This window comes from Malania oleifera, chromosome 3 (assembly GCF_029873635.1).
Source record: "Malania oleifera isolate guangnan ecotype guangnan chromosome 3, ASM2987363v1, whole genome shotgun sequence".
In the NCBI taxonomy this organism is placed as follows: domain Eukaryota; kingdom Viridiplantae; phylum Streptophyta; class Magnoliopsida; order Santalales; family Ximeniaceae; genus Malania; species Malania oleifera.
In genome coordinates, this window is record NC_080419.1 from 80645104 (window position 1) to 80668041 (window position 22938).

The window sequence follows — 22938 nt, forward strand, 5'->3', positions numbered from 1 at the left end:
GCAAGCAAGCATTCTAGTTTCGAATAAAAGATCTAGCACATATTTCTATTGCGAAAAGAAAATCACCTATTTTGATTTTGCTACCTCAATCCCCAAGAAATATTTAAGTTGCCTCAAATCCTTCATTTTGAATTAAGCATCCAGATACTTTTGTAATGCTTTCATTTCGCATATGTCATTTCTTGTCAAGACCATATCATAGACATACACGATTAAAGTTGTTACCTTCCCTTCTTTGTGTTTTATAAACAAAGTATGGTCTAAATTACTTTGCTTATAACCAAATGCTTTCACTGTAGAAGAGAACCTCCCAACCCAAGCTCTAGGTGACTGTTTTAGCCCATATAATGACTTCCTCAATTTACAAACTTCACTTCTACATGAAAAGCTACGTTTAACTATGGGTGGCAACTCTGTGTAGACCTCTTCCTCTAAATCCCCATTGAGGAAAGCATTTTTAACATCAAATTGTTGCAGAAGCCAATCCCGATTTGCTACTATAGATATAAGAATGCGAATTGTATTGATCTTGGCTACTGGCGCAAAAGTCTTTTGATTATCCACCCCATACCTTTGTGTATACTCCTTTGCAACTAATTTTGCTTTACATCTATCAATACTACCATTTGCTTTTGAGTTTCATCGTGAATACCCATCTACGTCCAATCGTCTTCTTTCCTTCGGGTAATGGAACAAGTTCCCAAGTGGCATTCTTTTGTAGAGCCTCCACTTCTTCGTCCATTGCCTTTGTCCATTTCGGATCTGTCAATGCATCCTGCACACTACTAGTAATAGATACATTGAATAATTGATTAATAGTGAGTGCATATTATTCATAGAATCTATGGGAGGACACATAGTTGCTAATTGGGTATTTGATCTTGGCTTTAGGATCAGGTTCATATTGTTTCTTTAGGACTCCCTTATTCGGTCTTTGTGGATATCTAGGAGCTATATTTTCTGCAGGAACATGTGTTTCATGGGACTCATCAGACATAGTTCAAGATTACCTGAGGAAGAACATTCTGGGTTGATTCTTTAGTTAATGGTATAGACATGGGCAATTCTGAGGACATCAGTGATTCTGATATGTCGGGAGCACCTTATTCATTTCTGGGAGGAACTAACAACTCACTCTCAATTTAGGAATACTATCACTACTTTGTTGAACACTTTTCCTAAAAGGTTCATTCACTTCTTGTAACGCTATAAGCTCATCTCCTCCGCCACCTTCTTGTAATACATTCTCTTCACTAGAGCTCTTCCCCCTGAAGAAAAGGCCCAAAGACACCCCCTACATAATAAGGCTCTAATTCTTGAAAAGAAGCATCCAAGGTCACATGTAATTTTAGGGTTTGAGGGTCATACCACCTATATCCTTTCTAAAAATTAGAATTGCCAACAAAAACACATCGCTTCACACATGGATTAAGTTTATTTCATAAATTTTTTGGGATGTGAACATATACAGTACAACCAAAGACTCGTGGTTCAAGATTTGGGAGATGGGGAACTAAAAGTAAGGATTACATCTTTTGTTGGGGGATTTATTACCATGTTGAACAATGGTGTCTATGGATAATTCTACTTGTATATTTATTTAATTTTAAGTCGGAGGTAATATATAGATACAATTACATCCTATAAAGCAGGAAACATTCCTATTCTAGGGAAACTAAGTATTTCTATATTTAATACACAAGATTGGTTAACTGAACAGATTCCTAGGATTAATTGCAAAATCAATCTAATAATTACACCATACATGCAGCTCATGCTGACACACCCCTGCCCCCCCTCCTATTCACATCTTCAACCACCTCATTGGTTATGGGCACTATGTCTAAAATCTATTTTTAACAAAAGCAAACTAGACAAAGCCACAGTATCCACCAAAAGTTTCTCTTAGTCTCTTCTGTTAAGATCTTATAAAGACGAGTAACCAAACTAATTGGCCAGAAATCTTTCATCTTCTTGGACTGTTCTTTCGTAGGAATAAGGAGGATAGGGATAGAAAGAACCCTTCTTAGTGATGATTTGGATTTGACTGTTTTGAAGAGGATATTAGTTGGCAACACAAAAGTTAAGGGTTAATTGGGAAGGAGGGGGGTTGTAATTTTAGTTTGTTTCTTAAGATGGCTAATGGGAGACATAGGAACAGTTTTATTCAAGATTTGGAGTTAGATTTGGGTAGAATTGTAAGAGATCATAAGGATTGCCAGAGGCTTACAAGAAGGTGAAGTCGAAGGTAGAGGTAGGCGATCAATTTGCAAGACACAAAGGGAAGCAGATTTTGGAGGTGGATGGAGAAGCATACTCTTCAGACTTCAACAGTTAAGTCCTTAATTGAACCTGAAAATGAAGGACTGCAGTCAAGCATGTGCATAAGAATGATGGGACACCTAAGAAAGATGAACCAAAACATATGGAAAGCGACTCAAAGGCTGTCTTAGAAACTGAAGTTGGGATGTCCATAAGGGAACAAAGATGATGGTAATTATGTTGAGGGAGGTACAAGTCAAGATGATCTTTTGAATCGAGAAAAACAAGGCCTTCTTTCCATCAAGAGCCCATTTTTCATGCAATCATTTTTTGATTTGTCCATGATTCCCACCTCCCAAGTATTTTTTAAGTCAAGGCGCCAGGGCAATGATCTTCTTAAGGCTCATCAAGTAAACAAAATCTCTTTTGAGAATATTCTCCTAGATTTGATGTTTCTCCAAACAAATTTTTTTAATCACCTTTATGGCACAAGGAGTCTACCACAGGTTTCTTCCAAAATAGTGGACCTTTTAGATGACGAGAGGAAACCAAGATGCCTAGATCTCCTAGATAAGTTAGGTTGGTCTATAGTGAACTCTAGTGGGGAGAGAGCTAGGCTAAGGTTGTAGGAGCCTAATGCTAAGGGAGAAAGCTGAGAAGCTGAGTAGGAAGTTCAAGAGATTTGCGTCTTCAGTTAATCATGGTAGGTCCTCCAAGGTCTCTTAAGTGTGCCAAATGAAGATCTTGCCATGGAATGTTAGGGGTTTAAAAGAAGAATGATTAAGGAACTAAGCCGACATCCTATTCCTCTAGGAGACTAAACTTCATGAAGTTGACACTTTTTTGATTCATGACATTTGGGAATCAAGAGGGAAAAAATTGGTTCGTTCTCCCCTCCTCAAGTGTGCCAAGGAGTCAAATCATAAGTTGGGACTCAATGGGAGCCTCTACAAGGTTTTTTTAGTAGAACTATTGTCCTTCTCTCTTTTGTTCTTGTTTGATTGTAGGGGTTCTGGGTAATGATGGTCCACATCTGTTTATGCTCCAATTTCCGCCTCTCAATGGGTCTTTTGTTTAAGGAGCAAGATAGCATTTTTAGTTTGTTAGCCCAAAGTTGGTGGTTTGGGGCAATTTCAATGTTATTCCTAATTCCAAAGGTTGGTAGAATGAGGAGGATCTCTTTTTTTAATTTGGGACTATGGGTGAAGGGATATTCCTCTTAGCACAGGCTGTCTACTTTCTTTCTTTTTTTTTAACAAAATTGAAAATCTTTATTGATATGCCCTCACTTTTGGCGGAGGAATATCGTGATTACAAGACAAGCAATTAGGAGATTACAGATAATGAAATTAAAACCCTCTCAAAAACAACACCAACAACCAATCAAACCAAGACAACAAATCCAAACAATGCTAACTAAGAAACGAGTCTAAACAGGCCCAGATAAAATCAAAAAAACTTTAAACAAATCTATATCTACCAAACAAAACTCGAGAATTGAACTAAAGACGAAAGGAAGTGAGACCCAATCTATCCATCTGAAGTATACCTTTCAGAGAATGTGGTAAAAGATGTTCTTTGTAATTGACATTGTTTTCCATTTCTCCTTCTTTAGTGAGAAAATCAGTCACACTATTGCTTTCCCTATATTGATAGATCACCATGAAGTTCACTCCTTCCAGCTCCGCTAGCATGCTTCCTCATGTATTGGTAGATTTCTATTTGCCAACACGCGGTAAGGTGTCTTTCCATATGTTATGCAAGAGACTTGCAAGGGGGTGGTGCTGCTTGATTCTAACTCCAATGCAATGGGGTCCCACGCCATTTAGATTTGAGAACATGTGGTCGACAGACCTTTTGTTTAGGGTGTGTGTGAGGGTCAAATGACTGGTCCAGGGATGGGAGGGATTTAAACTGATGAAAAAACTGAAGCACATGAAGATGAAGCTGAGCAATGGAGTAAAGGGGTGTTTGGGAATGTTAAGCAGGCTGAAAATAGAATCTTTGGTTTGCTTGTGTGGGCGGGTCACAAGATAAGAATGCAACACGGGATTCTTTCATAGGTTGGCTAATGGGAGGAGGAAGAATATTATTGTTAGATTACAATTTTAACTAAAAGCTCAGGCTGTTAGGTTGTGGGCCAACAATGTATTATCAAGCTTCAACACTCCCCGTCCATGCATCCCAACAGTGCATGGAGAGATAAATACACGGTAGGTAATGCCCATTACATGGAATACAATAATTTTGTTAAACACCACACAATAAACACAGGCAACAAGATTAGAACCATAGACCGTCTGGTAATCAGCTGTGAAACCATGTTATATTACCACGTTACCTAAGAGCTTAAGCTGTTAGGTTGTGGGCTAATAATGTATATCAAGCTTTAAAAATTATTGAGGGCCTAAAATTATATTTGGGGCCAAGAGCCATATGCTGGCTTGGAGGGAGATTACGAACTTCTCTAAAGACCAATTTGCTGAGGATTGCCTGAGTATACTAGGGTTGGTGGTGTTGGATTGGAGTCCATAGATACTACCTCTGCTCAGTGGCTCAAGAGGCCCTTTTAAGTTGAAGTCTAAACATTGTTTTACATGTGTAAAGAGAATGAGAAGTGTAGGAGAAAGCCCACAACAGTTTTACAATGGCCTTTTTTTCAGGAGAATTAGGAGAGTCTGCAAGAGGATATTATAGTGTGAACTCTACTTTCTTAACCCTCATCCCAATGAAAGAGAGATCATCGAGGGTGAAGGATTTCAGGCGTATCAGCTTGGTCACTAGTCCTTCTAAGATTTCTGTCAAAGGTCCTACCTAAGATGCTAAGAGAGATTTTCGAAGATGGTGACTTTGTCTTGATCTGCATTCATTAAAAATAGACAGATCTTGGATGCAGTATTGGTGGCCAACGAGGTAAATAGATAATGATAGGAGGAGAGGCAGAAGGGGGCTTATCTTATACCTGGACTTCGAGAAGGCTTATGATAGGATGAACTAGTGTTTTCTGGATAACGTAATGTGTAGGAAAGTTTTCGAGGATTTGTGGAGGATATGGATAAAAGGGTGCCTAGGCTCAACCAACATTTATGTTGTCAATGTGTAACCTAGAGAGTGGTATAGAGCCTTTAGAGGGCTTAGGCAAGGAGATTTGCTGTCCTTATTTTTTGTTTATCCTAGTGACGGATGTACGGAGTAGGCTGATCTCTGTCGAGTAGGACTTAGGTTGATTAGGGGACTAGTTGTTGGTAGGGAGGAGGTGGTGTGATGTAGGACAAATATTAAGATTTAGATAGAGAGAACCAGGAATAGAGTTTGCGAAGGAAGAAGAAGAAGAAAGAAGAAGGACGAAGAAGAAGAATGCAGGGACCTGCGGGAGAGAGAGAGGCCGAGAGGAAAACTGCAGTAGCCAGAATTCAAATCAATAATCGTACGTCACTATGAAGATGGAGACAGGATCAGAAATAGAGCTTGGAAGAAGAAGAAAGAAGGAAGAAGAATGCAGGAACCTGCGGGAGAAAGAGAGAGAGAGACAGAGACAGAGAGGGAAACTGCAGTAGTCTGAATTCAAATCAATAACCATACATCAACTTGCATGTCCAGCACTTAAACTACTACTACAACTAACACATATTTACAAATATGACCCAACTAAACACATAATTTCAAAGGACTAAAGGAAATCACTAAAAGAAATACAAAGAGGTCCTCCATATACACTATTTCTTGAACCTTCTTTAACCTGCCTAAAATACGTGTGCTGAATGGGTGGCCTAGGGGATGTAGATTGTCTCCATCAAGGCTTCTCGTCTCCAATTTGCCGATGAAATTATGATGTTTTTCAAGGACACTACTGAGAAATTCCGAAAGCTATTTTCTTGTTAAAAAAATCTTCAAAAGGATTTTGGGATTAAAGGTCAACTCGTCCAAGAGAGCGGTAGCAATCATAAATGGAAGCAGGGATCTGGAGAGGTTTAATGCCATGGCTAGTTAATTGCTACTATCCCATCAGGGCCTCCCCTATTGGAAGGATCCCTAATTTTGTGGCTTTTGGTGGTCCTACAATAGAGAGTTGGGAGGAGGTTGGAAGGGTGGAGAAGGGAGTACTTTTCCGTGGGCTCATTATTGCTGCCCTCTCTAATGCCTTTGAGAGGATGATGCTTGATTTTATGTGGTCGGATTTTGAGGAGAATAGGAGATATTACCTTAGCGCTAGGAGGTTGTTTAACCCAAATGGGGGTGGAGGGGGGTGGAGATGAAAGATTGTGCGAGAGCAATTAGTCAGGTATTTTTTCCACCAAATCTTTCTTTTTTCATCTCACAATATCTCCCACACCCAGTCTTTTCCCCTTGGAGCCTTATCATTTGGAAGGCTAGAGGTCCCTTCAAGATTTGGACTTTATCCAGACTTTTAAGGCAGAAGGCCTTACAAGACTCTTCAATCCTAACATGTGTGTGATGTGCCACGAGTCCAATGAGAAGAGTGCTCCAGTCTTCCCACATTCAAGGTTGCAATCTGGAGCGCTCTCTTCTTGCTTTGGTGAAGCCCTGCAGCTGTGGGCAATTTTTCACTCATGAAATATTGTGGTTTTGGAAGGAGCAGGAAGGGAGAAGTGATGTGGCATTGGATGCGGTATTTGCTATTATGTGGACCTTATGGATCGAGAATGAGATACTGGCAGTGATTGCATATCCCCTCTGGATTTGTGCTGTGATAAAGCTGTCTACTTAGCCTCTCTCTGGACCTGTTCTTTGGGATTCTTTAGGGGTTTCTGCTGATGTCTGATCTTGTTAGGGATTGGCAGGCAGCACTCATGTAATTTTTCTGGTTTCTTTTTGTTTTGTCCTTGGGAGGACATAATAATTGTACTTTTGGTTTGTTGATAATATAATTTTTTTTCTCTTATTTGAAAAAATAAAATAAAAATAGAGTTCACGCTTCTGCCCACCTCCCCACCGAGATGAAACTCATTGAAAAACCTCATTATATCCTCTTGAACAACCTCCCAACTATTCTGGAAAAGAAAAGAGGGGGGGGAACCAATTGTAGAACCATTGCATCCTGCAGCTTTTTCTCTCTCAATCTCAAACACCATTCCCTTTCTTCATCTCAAACACCAGTCCTGTAACTTTATCTCGCTCTCTGAGTCTACAATGAGACACCATTTTGAGTATCATCAATCTTTGCAGACTGTCTTCTGCATATAATTTTCTATAAAAATCTGCAATCACCTCTTTTATTTTCCTACGTCTCCAGTTAGCGAATCTTATGAAAAAACTTGGAATTAAAATCCCCCTCAACAAACTAGCTAGATATTTGAGTGCTGCTACGGACAGATCTGAATGGCTCAATTTTCTTGCCAATTCAGTTCAATTTGTTTTCCACAATTCAAATAAGTGGGGAAAAAATTGGTTTGTGCATAAAAAGTCTTCGGAACCAACCAAATGAAACCGATTACATTCCTTTATCACGACTGTCCATGGCAGTGCAAATTTTTTTTAAAACCAATTAGACCATTTATCACAGCTGTCCATATCAGCACTCAAATATCTTCATGATTTGTTTGTTAATAATATTGGAATGGAATTAAATGAAATTAGTCTTTATAAATTTACATTTTTCTATATAATTTTTTAGTCCTTTCCACACTAATGTAGCAACAAGCGTTGGGTTAGTTCTGACTGAATTCTTATACAGGTACACCTGGCGATTGGAGCCACATTATCAAGCAGATTGGAATGTTCACTTTCACTGGACTGAACCCAGAGCAAGTTGCCTTCATGACGAAAGAGTACCACATCTACATGACATCTGACGGGTAATGTGATTTATTTCTCACTATTTTTTTTAAACCCTTTTTTTGTTTTTTTAATTCCTCATGTGTGGAGCGTATGATAAAACAAAATTGCCTCAAAACTTCTTCTCATTCCTTATATATTGAATTCCTCAAGCTCATTCCTATGCAAATAGGAAGACCTTCACATGATGCAGTTTCCCACAGAGATCTTCGATGAAAATCACTTTTGAAAGCCTTGGATTGTGTTAGCCAGCCATAAATTTTGATTGTGCTTGGCAAAGTTAGTAGGGGTGGCAAGCCAGGTCGAAATTTGATGGATGATCTGTAATCCATCCGTTTAAATTGGATTTGGGTTTAGCGATTTGTTTATAAACAGGTCAATTCAAATTCAACTCATTTAATGAACGGGTTAGGTGGGTTTGGATTGGGTACCCGTCGGTAACTCATTTAATTTGATATATATGTATATTACATTAAGAAATATATTAATCAAAGAGATGTTCTACATTTTATATTTTTTTGTTAAGATATTAATAAATAAAGTAAAGTGTTATTTAAAAAAAAAAAAATTATGTCAGTTTTAAAAACTTAAAAATAAATAAATTCTATTTTTAAATGGATTTTTAATGGTACCTGTTTATGATCCGTTTATTAAACGGACAAGTTTGGGTTTATATGTTAATCACTCGTTAATAAACGAGTCAATATGAACCTAAATCTGTTTAAGCCCTATCTGTTTATGATCCTTTCAAACTCGATTCGCTAATTCATTTTGTCACCCTAAAAGTTAAGTGCGAAAATTAGAGAGAGAGAGACAGGGTTACCATTTTTTATTTATTTATTAGAGAATTGCCCTACCCTCATGATGTAATTTTTGCTTTTAAGTAAATGTGATAGCTAGGGTTGAGTTTTGAACCATGGTATGAGCTACATTATAAATATTTAGTAAAAGACGTTGACCCTATGCTTTGATAAAAATTTAAGGGACCTTTTGTCAAATGTCAAGAACAAATGTCAGCAAAGTAAATATTATAGGAAGCAGGACTTAGACTTGGGAAAATATTGAAAAGGGGAAAGGTAAATACTAAAATTTTAATTTTTTGTTGAGGAAAATGAGAAATAAAATAAATAAAAAGTATGCTTTATATATGATTTTAAATATCATTGGCATTTGATTTTTTTAATCCTTAATTAAATTAAAATATTTTTTATTTTTTATAATATTTGATATATAGAGAGAGTATAATGAAAAATAAGTTTTTAATTTTTTTTTTTCTAGTAAAATTTTGATTCAAACATACCATCCATGTGTTAATCATATGGGCGTTTGTGGTGGCGTTTTAAATTTTTGGCAGGAGGATTAGCATGGCAGGTCTGAGCTCCAAGAGAGTTGCCCATCTTGCGGATGCAATACACGCTGCTGTCACTCGTGCCCTCTAAAACACTCAATTTATTTTATTTTATTTGTTGTTGTTGGGAGCCGTCTCTCTGGTTTTCCTTGCGCAGGCACTGTCGACAGTTCTGTGCTTTCTGTCTTTGTTGTAAAATAAATTGAAGGAAAATGAAAAATATCCTCTATACCTGTACACGTCCAAACCCAAAAACGTGAGCACAACCATTCCTGGATTTTGAGGAATTTTTTATTAATAATAATAAATATTGTATGAGCCCTATTCCTCAACTTTTACATATCCTTGCTTCCATCCTCTATTTATAAAATAATTATTACATTATTTATGTATGTATATGAAATCAATCTATCTTCAAAATTATTGTGGGATTCTCAAAATAAATCAAATAGTGGACAATCATTAATTTTCAACTTGGGTTTTCAAAAAGTATTAAAAAAAAATTCTTATATAACTAGTAAAATAGATTCTCAAAATAAATCAATTTTTAACTCAGAATTTCTCATACGAGGAGTAAAAATAATTTTTAAATATTTATTTTTCAAATTTCTCATAGACTGGTAAAATAGTTTTTAATATCTATTTTCATTTTTTACCCTGCCAAATAAAGAGGACTATCTTTTTTCCTTCCCATGCTTCATTTTCAACCTTCAAGGAGAATTTTACTCAACCCAACCTGGTGAGATGTGGCAAATTAAAAATTTTAGCGGACATAATGTCATTGTGACCTCACTGCTTTATAGTATGTCCATTCCTGACGTCTTCAATCTCCTATCAAGCATCAACAAAGGAGCACAATTGCCGGAAACGTCTACGCCGTGATGCGGCCAACAAAGCAAACGCATCTACGAACACCGTCTTCACAGCGTTCGACAACTAGTTGGCCGGCAAGGAGCAGGTGAGGTGCTGCCGAAACTTCTGCTATGCTGATGAATATGTGTGGTAGCTGTTGGCCTATAGCCTCATAAAAATAGAGTTAAAATCTAAAGAAGCATATGTGTCAAAATAGGCAAACGTGAAGAAAAATAGTTATTCTTTCTGTTATTGTATTTTAGCTCTATAAATACCTCTTTGTACCTAATTAATTTATTTAGTAAAATTCATTTTCATTCTCAGTTTTCTGCTTCAGTTTTCTATTTCATTAGAAGCAAGATTTCTGAATTCTTGCTTCCGCACACATATTTTTCTTTTCTTTCTATCCTGCTCCGAAATTTTTTTTTTCTTCTTCTTTCCTACAGAATTTTCTGCTCCTACAATTCTTGCATACATTTTGATCTGAATTTTTTTTTTTTCAATTCAAACTTTTTACTCTGGAATTTTGTTCTTGAATTCTGCAATTCAATAATTTCCTGATTCTTGTATTTTCTGATTCTACAATCAGCCTCCTGCAATTCAAGAATTTTCTTGAAAAATGGCTGAATCAAATCCTCCAAATTCTTTAAATTCTTCTCGTTTATCAGCTGATTCCCCTGTAAATCCTTCATATGATTCTTCAAGCCCATATTATCTTCATTCCGGTGATAATCCAGGTTCTCTATTGGTCTCAGAAGTTTTTGTGGGAGACAACTACATTGCTTGGAGTCGATCGATTACTATGGCTCTAACTGTCAAGAACAAAATAGTTTTCATTGATGGTTTGATTTTTGCCCCTCCTGCAAATCAGCATGTTCATCATACTGCTTGACTTCGTGCCAATAATTTGGTTCTTTCTTGGCTCATAAATTCTATTTCTAAGGATATTAGAAATAGTTTGCTTTATGTAGCATCTGCTGTAGATCTCTAGAATGAATTGAAAACAAGATATTTGAGAAGTGATGGCCCAAGGATTTTTCATCTTGAAAAATCTTTAAGTTCCATAACTCAGGGTTCTTCATCAATCACTGAATACTTTAGTGCTATGAGTATGTTAGCTACAGGCCATTGCCAACTTACACCTGTGGAAAAATGGCATCATGCACCTGCAATCTTTTTGATTTCCCACTACTTCGCCAGCAATCTGACTATGTGTTAAAGTTCTTGATTGGGTTAAATGATTCCTATGCTTCAATTAGGAGTCAATTACTTCTTGCTTTCCCATTGCCAAGCATGGCTAAAGTTATTTATTTATTGCTTCAAGAGGAAAGTCAAAGACAACTAACAAATTCAGTATGTCATGAAACCCATGCCTGTTAGTCAAAACTATTTTCTCAGACAAAGGTCTCCAAAGACAAGCAGAAATCCTCTTTACACTACACTCACTGTGACTATATAATGGACATACAACGGACAATGCTTCCAACCATCCTCTTAGTTGGACTGGACCTAAAGGAAAGCGAAATCTTCCTACTGCCCATGCTGCCATTTCATCTGGAGAAGTTTACATTCAAAACAGTAATGAGAATAAAAGGTTTTCTTTAACTTATGAGGAATTTACTAAACTACTAGCACTTGCAAATTCAAATCCATCAATTACACTAGTTGTGAATCTTGCTACTTCTCAATCCTCTGGCAAATTATTATATTCTGTTATTCAGTTTCATCAACTTCTCAACATAATTTCTCTTGGATCTTGGATACTGGTGCAACAGATCACATGATCTGTTCACCCCTCTTATATTCTTCTACACCCAAGCAAATTAATACTTCCATTAATTTTCCTAATGACATTTCTGTCCCAGCTACTCATATAGGTACTGTCTGCCTCTCGAAAACATTATTTTTGATAATGTGTTGTGTGTTCCAAGTTTTTCATTCAATTTGCTATCTGTTTCCAAATTAACAAAAGAATCTAATCTCTCTATATTTTTTTTATTTATTCTTATTGTCTTTTACAGGACCAATCAATAAAGAAGATGGTTGCGATTGCATTTGAAAAGCATGGACTTTACCATTTATCTTCAACTACCTCAAAAAGGCTACCTGCAATCTACAACAGTTTAATTCTTCATTTTTTGTTTTAGTTATTAATCAACGTCAATTAGATCTATGGCATTACAGATTAGGACATGTTTCTACATCAAGATTACCTTTTCTTCAACAATTAGAATCATCCATTTCTCTTGGTCCTTCAGATGTTTGTAATATATGTCATTTAGCAAAGCAAAGAAACTTTTTTTTCCTACATCTCAATCTTTTTCTAATAAAATGTTTAATTTGATTCATTGTGACATATGGGGTCCTTTTGGTATTATTTCATATTCTGGTTATAAGTTTTTTCTCACTATTGTTGATGACTTCACAAGATGCACTAGGGTTTATATGCTCAAAACAAAATTTGAAGTTCCTTCTATACTCAAATATTTTTATAAAATGGTAGAAACACAATTTAATGTTTCTATCAAAACATTAAGATCAGATAATGGACCAGAATTTTCTTTAACTCAATTCTATAATGATCATGGCATCATACATCAAAGAAGTTGTGTGGAAACTCCACAACAAAATGGAATTATGGAGAGGAAGCATCAACATTTGTTAAACACTGCTAGAGCCTTAATGTTTCAATCAAATATACCTTTAACTTTTTGGAGTGATTGTGTGTTAACTGCTGCACACATTAAACACTGCTAGAGCCTTAATGTTCAAATCAAATATACCTTTAACTTTTTGGAGTGATTGTGTGTTGACTGCTGCACACATTATAAACAGAATTCCGACCCCCCCCCCCTTTCCTAAGAAATAAAACACCATTTGAAATGCTTTTTAACAAATCCCATCTCAAAGTTTTTGGTTGTCTTTGTTTTGCCTCAACACTTACAAATCACAGACATAAATTTGATCCAAGAGCCACAAAATGTCTTTTCTTAGGCTACCCCTCTAATATAAAAGGCTATAAGCTAATGGACCTCAATACAAACAAGATATTCATCTCCAGAAATGTAGTTTTCTATGAAAATAGTTTTCCTTTCAAAGCTCTTCCACCTATTTCATATTCTCAGACACACTCGTTTCTATTTCCTCCAAGCAATTCTACTTCAACTTTCTTTTTTTATCAGGTCAAAAATAATCAAACTTCTCATTCTCTAATTCAAACAAATCATAATCTAGCTTCTAATGACTCAATTTTAAATTCTCAGTCATCTTTTTTCCCAAATAGTCAGGATTGTTCTAATATTCCTTAATCCTACCAATATGTCCCTAACACACAGCAACTAAGAAAATCTTCAAGAATTAAACAACGACCGGCTTTCTCGCAGGACTATTATTGTGGTAATGTTTCTACTGTTTCAAATACAATTTCATCATTTGCTTCTACTGGTTGTTCTGTTAATCCACGTACTCTCTATCCTATTTCTGATTTTCTTTCTGTCAATTGATTATCCACATATCAGAAAGCCTTTCTAGCATCCATTTCAGCCTCCCAAGAACCCAAAACCTACAAACAAGCTGCCCAAATACTTGAATGGCAAGTTACTATGCAAAATGAGTTAAATGCCTTAGAGTTAAACAAAACTTGGGAACTTGTTACTCTTCCTAAAATCAAACAAACCATTGGCTGCAAATGGGTATTTTGAATTAAATACAAAGCAGATGGCACTATTGAAAGGTACAAAGCCAAATTAGTGGCTAAAGGCTACACTCAACAAGAAGGCTTAGATTTTTTTGATACATTTTCTCTAGTAGCCAAGATCCCATCTATAAGGTTGATTCTTGCTATAGCAGCAATTAAAAATTAGCATATTCACCAACTAGATGTAAATAATGCTTTTTTGCATGGTGACTTACATGAAGAAGTTTATATGGAATTGCCCCCTGCATTGGCTGTCAAAGGAGAACACAAAGTTTGCAAACTTCTCAAAAGCCTTCATGGTTTAAAACAGACCTCTAGACAATGGTTTGCAAAACTATCCACTGCTCTACTTGATTATGGTTTTACTCAAGGAAAATCAGATTGTTCTTTGTTCATTAAGAAACTTGAATCCTCTTTTATAGTACTCCTAGTATATGTTGATGATGTTTTACTGGTCAGTGACAGTTTACTAGAGATTGACTTGCTTAAAAAATTTCCTACATGACAAGTTCACAATTAAAGATTTGGGGGAACTCAAATATTTTCTTGGCTTGGAAGTGGTGAGGTCTAAAAAGGACATATCAATCTGTCAAAGAAAGTATGCCTTAGATATACTTCAAGACACTGGAATTTTTGGTGCTAAACCTGCTACTTTTCCAATGGATTCAAATCTTAAACTTACAGCAACAGATTCTAATCTCTATGAAGATCATTCAGCTTATAGAAGGATGATTGGAAGATTATTGTACCTAACGATCACTAGACCTGATCTTGCATACTCACTTCAAATTCTAAGTCAATTTCTTGCCAAACCAGTTGTTAGTCATTATCAGGTAGCAATTAGAGTCCTCAGATATCTAAAGGCTACACCTAGACAAGGTCTTTATTCTCCTCTTCATCAGAATTGCAGCTAAAGGCCTTCTCAGATAGTGACTGGGCAGGGTGTATTAATACTAGAAGGAGTGTAACAGGTTTTGCCATTTTCTTAGGCAACTCTTTGATCTCATGGAAAAGTAAAAAGCAGGCTACCATTAGCAGATCTTCTGCAGAAGCCAAATATTGAGCCCTTGCTACAACAACATGTGAAATTCAGTGGCTCCTTTTTGCCTTACAAGATTTACATATCAGCTACCTATAACCAACACTACTTTATATAGATAATAAATCAGCATTATCTATTGCTACCAACCCAGTCCAGCATGAGAGAATAAAGCACATTCAAATTGACTGCCACCTTGTTAGAGAAAAGCTACAGCATAACATTATTAAACTCTTTTATATTCCTTCAAGATTGCAACTAGCTGATATATTCACAAAGCCTTTAGGTTCTCTTCAGTTTCACCACACTCTTCGCAAGATGAACATCCTTAATATACATGTTCATCTTGAGGGGGGTGTTGGAGTATAGCCTCACAAATTGAGAAAATGGAATTAAAATCTAAAGAAGCATGTGTCAAAGTAGGCAAACATGAAGAAAATTAGTTATTCTTTCTGTTATTGCACTTTAACTCTATAAATACCTCTTTATACCTAATTAATTCATTAAGTAAAATTCATTTTCATTCTCATTTTTCTGCTTCAGTTTTCTGTTTCATTAGAAACTTGACAGTAGCCATAAAAAACATAATAATACAACCATTTGGGTTAGATATGTAAGTGACCTTCCTCAACCTAAGCTTAAAATGCGTCATTGCCTTGGGATTATCTTTGAAATAAAAAGCAGCGACACATTCTCGTTCAGCAGTTATCAACAACAATCGATCCAGAATCAACGGCAATCGAGCCGAACTGTTTGCTAACAGAGCCGCTGGCATTGAAGAGCGCAATATGTGTTGATGCCATGGAAGCTGTCGCCTATTAGGAGAGAGTTCTTCAATTGGGTGACGTTGCGTTTGCATGTCCTCGAAAATTTGGTGACGTCGACGATGGCAAGGGAGGAAGCGTCCCTCTCGAAGGGACATTCACACAACGGTAGATGGTTAATCCTGTCAGAGCACATGGGCGGTTAGTGAGCGACGACGTGGAAATCATTGTTCGGCAAGGCTCTCTCGCTGGAGTTCATGGAGATAGATTGGGCGGCCTTGTCAAGGCAGGCAGGATGTCTTGAGCAGCAATTGGATCGAGAGCTTTGCTAAAGTCATCGATGAAGTTGGAGCGGAGGATGCGCCCGGAGAAGCAATGGAAGTACGGTCTGAGTTTGGCCCAACACCATTAAATTTGAGTTTGGCCAAGCCATCAACTTCACCATGATGGTATACCAAAGAATTTCTAGCAGTCCTGCAAAGAGTTGGAGGTGGCGCGAGGGGCTGCCAAATACGTTTGGGGATAACTACGTATAATCGATGCTTGATGAAAACTATTCGACTCTAGGTTTAGCAATTATATAATTATTGAAACCTTTGATGCTTGATGAAAACTTTTTGCCTTTATTTTATGTTGATCATATTAAGGATTAAAATGTTGGAATTTTTTATTTTATTTTATTTTTTTAACGTTGAAGTTTTTATCATGAGCTAATCGATTTCATTACTATTATTTTTTATAGAAGAACAATTTTGTTTGATTAAAAAAAACAAGTAAATGCCACAATTTTGCTTTTCAATTGTGCTCCTGCAATGGAATTTATTCATCATAACCTTTGCATGGATTATGAATTTACTAATTCCTACATCATAATTTGATTAGTCAAAATAAAACGAAACGAAATGTATTTAACTAATTATTTAAAAGGGTTTGATTGATAAAATAGGCGTGTTGGGCATCATTAATAAAAATAGGCTTTGAATTCAACAATAAAACATGGGTCTAACTTGTTAAATAGAGTTAGCAAGCTTCCAGTATATATACACATGTCAAGGCTTTCACTTAACCCCGGTTCTTCTTTGTAAAAGCTCTCATTTGTCTCTCTAAAATGAAAAGCTTTCAACCAGAAAGGGAAGACACGCATTATCAACTTGTGAAGAAAACCCTAACCTCTATTATTTGGAGACTCTCTCAAAACTAGAGTCGCCTATAAAGCATGAAGATTGATCATGATCGAGTCTTTGCAATCCGTTCTTCACTTGAACATCCATCCTTTATGATCAAGCTTGTGCCCATGGAGATTGAATACAAATCTATCTTTTGGTAGATCATCAAATATGAGTTACCTACACACAATGAAAATTAATTGGTGATCAAAGAGCATCAAGTTACCGATCATTCTTACGAAATTTGTTCTTCATTTGAACGTTCGTCCTTTATAATCATGCTCACACCCATATAAAGATCAAATACAAATTTATTTTTTGACAAATTGTCAAATAAGTCATCTTGGAAGATCCATTACCATCTCATTCAAAAATATACTTTTTTGAACCTTTTGTATTAGAAAATCTTGTCAATTAAGGAGGTTGAATCAAAGAATATTTATTTTTCTTTGTAAAGACTACATGGAAGTTGCATATGCTATTAGAAAATTGAAGCTTTTACAAAACTAAATATTTGTTCCAATTTCTTGTCTTGATTTTCAAAAGCACGAAATTTATAGATACCAATTTCTAACAAACAGTGGGACATCTTTAACTATTATCTCTTTTTCTTTTACATAAGTTCTTAACTCAGCACCATCAAATCCAATGGCCTGCATGAAGAATCAACCAACAAGAATTTAATAATACCTTCTTGGTTTCTAGATCTACAAAAGGTGATATCAAATCCCATTGCAATCCAATATTTGAGGGTCTTATAATCACTCACAGCAATTTTGAAGTCCTTGGCTTGGCAGGCCTTGATAAATCAAGGAGATTGAGCCTAAACCTACAATAATGCTCAATCTCCTCACTATAAGAAAATCTAAAATATGAAGGTATCACCAATCTTGAAACACTCTAAGACTAGGGACAATACCCCCAATAATAAAACATATTTTTACCCTTCCAATAACTCATACTCTAGATCATTGCCTCAAAGTCTAAGGTGGAGATCTCATCCATATAGTTGAACTATTGACCATGTCATCATGCCAATGGTAGTCGTCACTACTCCCTTGGAGGAAAACATCACATAAATAGAAATAAAGATTGTATTTTTTTTTATCAAGATAGTCAAAGATAAAGATTTTTGGGCTACCTCACTTTTGAACAATTTTGAAGTACAAAATACGCTAAATTGAGTCAAGATCCTGCATATTTTCTTGGTTTTACTCTGTTAGAGAATTCATCCTCAAAACTCCTAACATCATAATCAGTAAAACCAAGGAAAGGAAAGAAGTCCTATAACCTTCTCATAAAAATCAATCCACCTCATTTCCCTCATTAGATCCAACAACTATGGAACATAATAACAAACACAATCAGAGCTCAATACAATGCTCCTTTCCAAAGCTCTCTTATGCATTCAAAGTCATGATACAACACATCAATAATATAAAGATGTCATATGATCAATATCAACCTCCGAAATTCAACCAATTCTGTAGGAAATTCAACCCAAAACAACGCATTGTCATTTTTCCAAAACTTACAAGAATGTCAGCACCATGATGGTCTTCTCGTCAAACAACTTGTTTGTCGAACAAGACACAAAATCAAAATCCTCTCATGGTTTAGCAAAGAAAAGAAAAGAAGTAGTGAAGAAGAATTGTAAAACCTTAAAAAACTTGACTACAAATAAAATGGTCATGAAGACCACACCCATCAATGTACCAATGGAGAGCAAGAAGGAAAAGAGAGCGTTTAATTATTGCCAAACTACTGGGAGATGATGCATTAGCATAAATGAGAGGAAGGAGAAATAGTACTAGTTCCTAGATTTAGATATCTTGCACACAATAGATCAACTATTGAAAAGTACTCATTGAGATTTCAAAATGCAAATGACTAAGGTAAACATTCCAAACTACAACAAATACCAATAGATTCTTGGTCACCCTAGCTGAAAATGCCTTGTCCTTAAGGAGCTCATTATGAAGTTTGCTAAAAAACCAAAAAAAATTAACATAAATCTTAATGATGTAGTTGATTCTAATCATGCTACTAGTCCTTGGGGGCTACAAACCATATGTCTTCATGTCCTTTAATTTATGACAACAAAACATAACTTTTGTATCAAGCCTCCAACTTATTTAGCTCAGGACGCTTCAACCTAATAATTTAATATTAATAGGAAGGCATATCGCACTAATATAATGATGACAATGAGTTAACAAGATGAAAAAGGGGGTGGATTTTGGCAACACCTTGTAAGACAAGGAAGCCAAGTCCTACCAAATCAAGACATACTTCTTTGAAGAGACAAAACAAAAATATAAAATCACACTCTCTCTCAAAGCAAAAGAGACGAAAGAAACCAAGGGCTCAAATGACTGTAATTGAGGATCATGGTTGATCTTCTACGATATAAATCATAAGGGCACCTATTACAGTTGGAGATTACTTCCTAAAAAGGGTTCATCTGAGTAAACCAATTTGTAGTAAAAATGGTGACTTGTTAATTAAGAGATCTATGATGAAGATTAAACAAAGGAGAAAATATCACAAATCCAACTAATGAGTCCCCAACCACAAACAACTCCAAGGTTTGCTCTCTTGAGTTCATGATCTCATGCACTAGCTTCCTCGTGTTACATGACAAGAGCTCATACTCCTTAAAAATTCAAAGGACCATGACTCTCTAGCTCCTTCCAATCTCCGAGACAAAGAAAAGGATGTTCTTTGTGCCGACTATTGGTCCTTCGTTTCTTTTACATATGAAGATCATTTACTAGGCTAAAAAAACCCCTCGATAATCAACCACATTTTTTCTTCGGCTACATTCATGAAAAAAAAAATCAATTGAATTATTATTGTAGGGAAACTGCGATAAATAGATATCATGCCAAATGTGACAATGAAAGAACTTGGAATTAAAGGCGTACAAAAATTTATAGTACAATCAAAAATCAAACCAAACCCATATCAAAATAAGTTTCAACTCGATTTTTTGGTTTTTGATTTCGATTCAAGAACAAAAAAAAAAATTAGATTTTGAATTTAGTTTTGATTTTTAACCCAAAACAAAACTGAAAAGGAAAAAAAATTAAATTAATAAGTAATACATGTAGTAATTGTAGAATATATGTATGTTAAGATCTCATTGTATACTCATTTTATATATATATATTAATCATGATACATTATCTTCACTTCAATATTAAAAATACTATATTTTTCAATTTAGTGAAGTGAAAATTATAAAGGTGGGGAGGCTCTCCCACGTTGCAAAGTTTCAATGTGGGAGAAAGCAGTCGAGTAGGGAATTGCCCCTCTACAGAGTGCTACCCCGCTTGCATGCTGCCTGTCTGCATATTGGTTTACTTGCTTAAATGCTTGCACGCAAATTAGGAAAATCTTAAAACAAAAAAAACAAAAAAATGATTTCATAAAGTGACCTACATATCAGGACTGTTTATGGTTTAATTATCTAAACCGAACCTAACCGAACCTCTAGAAATCGAACCGAATTACAAGTTTCAGTTTGATATTTTTTAGTCGAAACTAACCAGAGCCCTTCGGTAATCCGATGGTCCAGTTAATTGACCGTTCGGTTCAATTAACGGATCTGACTCAATTTTCAAACTATTATAATATCTTTTTAAAATAAAATAGATATTATTGGGGATGTGACTCATATTTTGAGTGGAATGCATGCACCAGGGAAAAGAATCGTGAAGTGAAGAACAGCAGGAGAAGGATACAGGAGGTAAACCACGATGGTTTGAGTTTAACTGTCGACGATTTCAAGCAGTGTTGCAGGGAATTCTTCTCAACTTCAAATCGTCTATGGTTTGACCTAAACCATCGACAGTTATACTTGCAAATGTCACAGATTATCAAATCAGAGATCAGTACATTGAGAGTTTTTGGAGGATTTTCTTGTTAGGAATTACTACATAAGTATTTTAGATATAATAGAAGTATTTTGTACACATAGGATTAGCATTTAATCATATTATAGTTAGGTAAGTTTGATGCAACTTCACAAAGCTTTGTAAGCTTCACATTGTGATAGTGAAAAACAGTCACTGCTTCTGTGGACATAGGCAAATTGTTGAACCACGTAAATTCTTGTGTCTTTGATTGTTGCTTTCGTTTATTCTCATTGTTAAGTGATTGCTTATTTAGTATAGTTTATCATTGAGTGATTGCATCGCTTGTTCCCTTGATTGTTTAGTAAGCATGTGCGAGGTCTTCCGCCGAGCAAACTCAGGAACAACAATTGGCATCAGAGTGCCGATTGTTTTCTATTTCAACAATTGGTATCAGAGCGCTGATTGTTTTCATCCAACAATTGGTATCAAAGTTATTGGTTAGCAATGGCTGGGGTCTCTTCGATAAAGTTTGATGTTAATAAGTTCGATGGAACTAGGAATTTCGAATTTTGGTAGAGGAGGGTGAAGGACTTGCTAGTGTAGCAAATGATGGTGAAGGGTTTATACGAAAAGAAGTCAAAAGGCATGGACAACATTAGTTGGAAGGAGTTGGAAGCGAGAGTTGTGTCCACTATCAAGTTATATCTGGCCGATGACATGTTATATAATGTCATGGATAAGGAATCGTCGGCAGTGGTTTGGCTGAAACTAGAGCGTCAGTTAATGTCCAAGTTATTGAAGAATAAGTTGTATCTTAAGCAAAAATTATATTGGCTTAAGATGGTAGAGGGTTCGGACTTGACTCGGCACATCAACACATTTAATCAGCACATCAACACATTTAATCAGATCATTAGTGATTTGGGGCGAATTGATGTGAAGTTCGAGGAAGAGGACAAAGCGTTGATGCTGCTAAATTCCCTACCTACATCGCCTACATACGAGAATCTGGCTACGACGTTGACTTGGGGGAAAGAAACCCTAGAGTTGGAGGACATCACGAATGCATTGTTGGGATTCCATTAGAGGAGGAAGGCTAGCGATGAGGGATCACATGGTGAAGTGCTCATGGCAAAGGGTAATCAGGATCGTGGGAAAGGCAAGTCCTGGAGCAGATTGAGTGATAATAAAACTCAATCGTTGTCCACAAGACGAAAGGATGTTCGATGTTTTAAGTGTGGGAAAATAGGGCTCATAAAATTGAAGTTTTTAGAGTGGGAGAATGGGAAAGTAAAAACTCAAGAGAGTTTGTCAAAATGCATGAACGTAGTGAAAAAAATGAGACTCAATGAGCAGTGATTGTGAGATGCTTTTTGTTTCATCAAGTTCAAAATGCCTCATGGATTCTTGGATTCTAGACTCAGGATGCTCTTTTCACATGACGGCCAATAAAGTCTGGTTCACCACTTACAGATTGGTGAGTTCTGGTTCCATTTTGATGGGAAACAATGTGGTTTGCAAAGTTTTTGGAATAGGGGATATCAAAATCAAGATATATGATGATGGGGTAAGGATGTTATGTGGGGGTAAGGTATGTACCTGATTTATAGAAGAATGTAATATCATTTGGCACTTTGGATTGTAACGAGTATAGTTACAAGTCTGAATGAGGGACAATAATGGTGTGTGAAGGCATCTTGACGGTGATGAAGGGATATAGGATATCAGGAAATTTCTATACACTGCTGGGTAACATAGTTGTAGGTGGAGCTGTAGCTGAAAGTTTTGAATCAAATAATGCCATTTTGTATAACACAACCACACACAAAAAGGAGGTTATTCTTAACTACATTGTTATGGATTTTTGGGGACAGGTGATGGTAGCATCACGGGTTAGACATAGGTGCTTTGTGAGGTTATTACGAAAAAGGTTTAGGGGTATCTTATGCATCACAAATTGGAGATGTTTTTCAGGTTTAACTTGTGTGGCTGAGGTGGAGTACCAGACCGCGAGAGAGTTCCTTGTGTCAGACATTGGAGCTGAATATGCCGATGTTCAAGGAGTTTTGTTAGCAGGGCATGGTGTATGCAGGGTTTGCAAGGAACTTCTTGTTAAAGTTAGCGAGTATGACGAGTTTCTCAATTAATCGATCG

General features: G+C 36.2%; 1 protein-coding gene across 1 annotated transcript in view; it reads left to right on the forward strand.

Annotated features, from left to right (window-relative positions):
* Positions 1–9724, forward strand: part of LOC131150581 (aspartate aminotransferase, cytoplasmic-like) — a 31590-nt gene extending 21866 nt beyond the window's left edge. Inside the window, exons 11-12 of the mRNA XM_058101396.1 lie at positions 7958–8078; positions 9413–9724. Of these exons, the coding sequence (XP_057957379.1) occupies positions 7958–8078; positions 9413–9497 (206 nt within the window). The 3' untranslated portion in view covers positions 9498–9724. The remainder of the gene's footprint in view (positions 1–7957; positions 8079–9412) is intronic.
* Positions 9725–22938: the final 13214 nt, after the last annotated feature.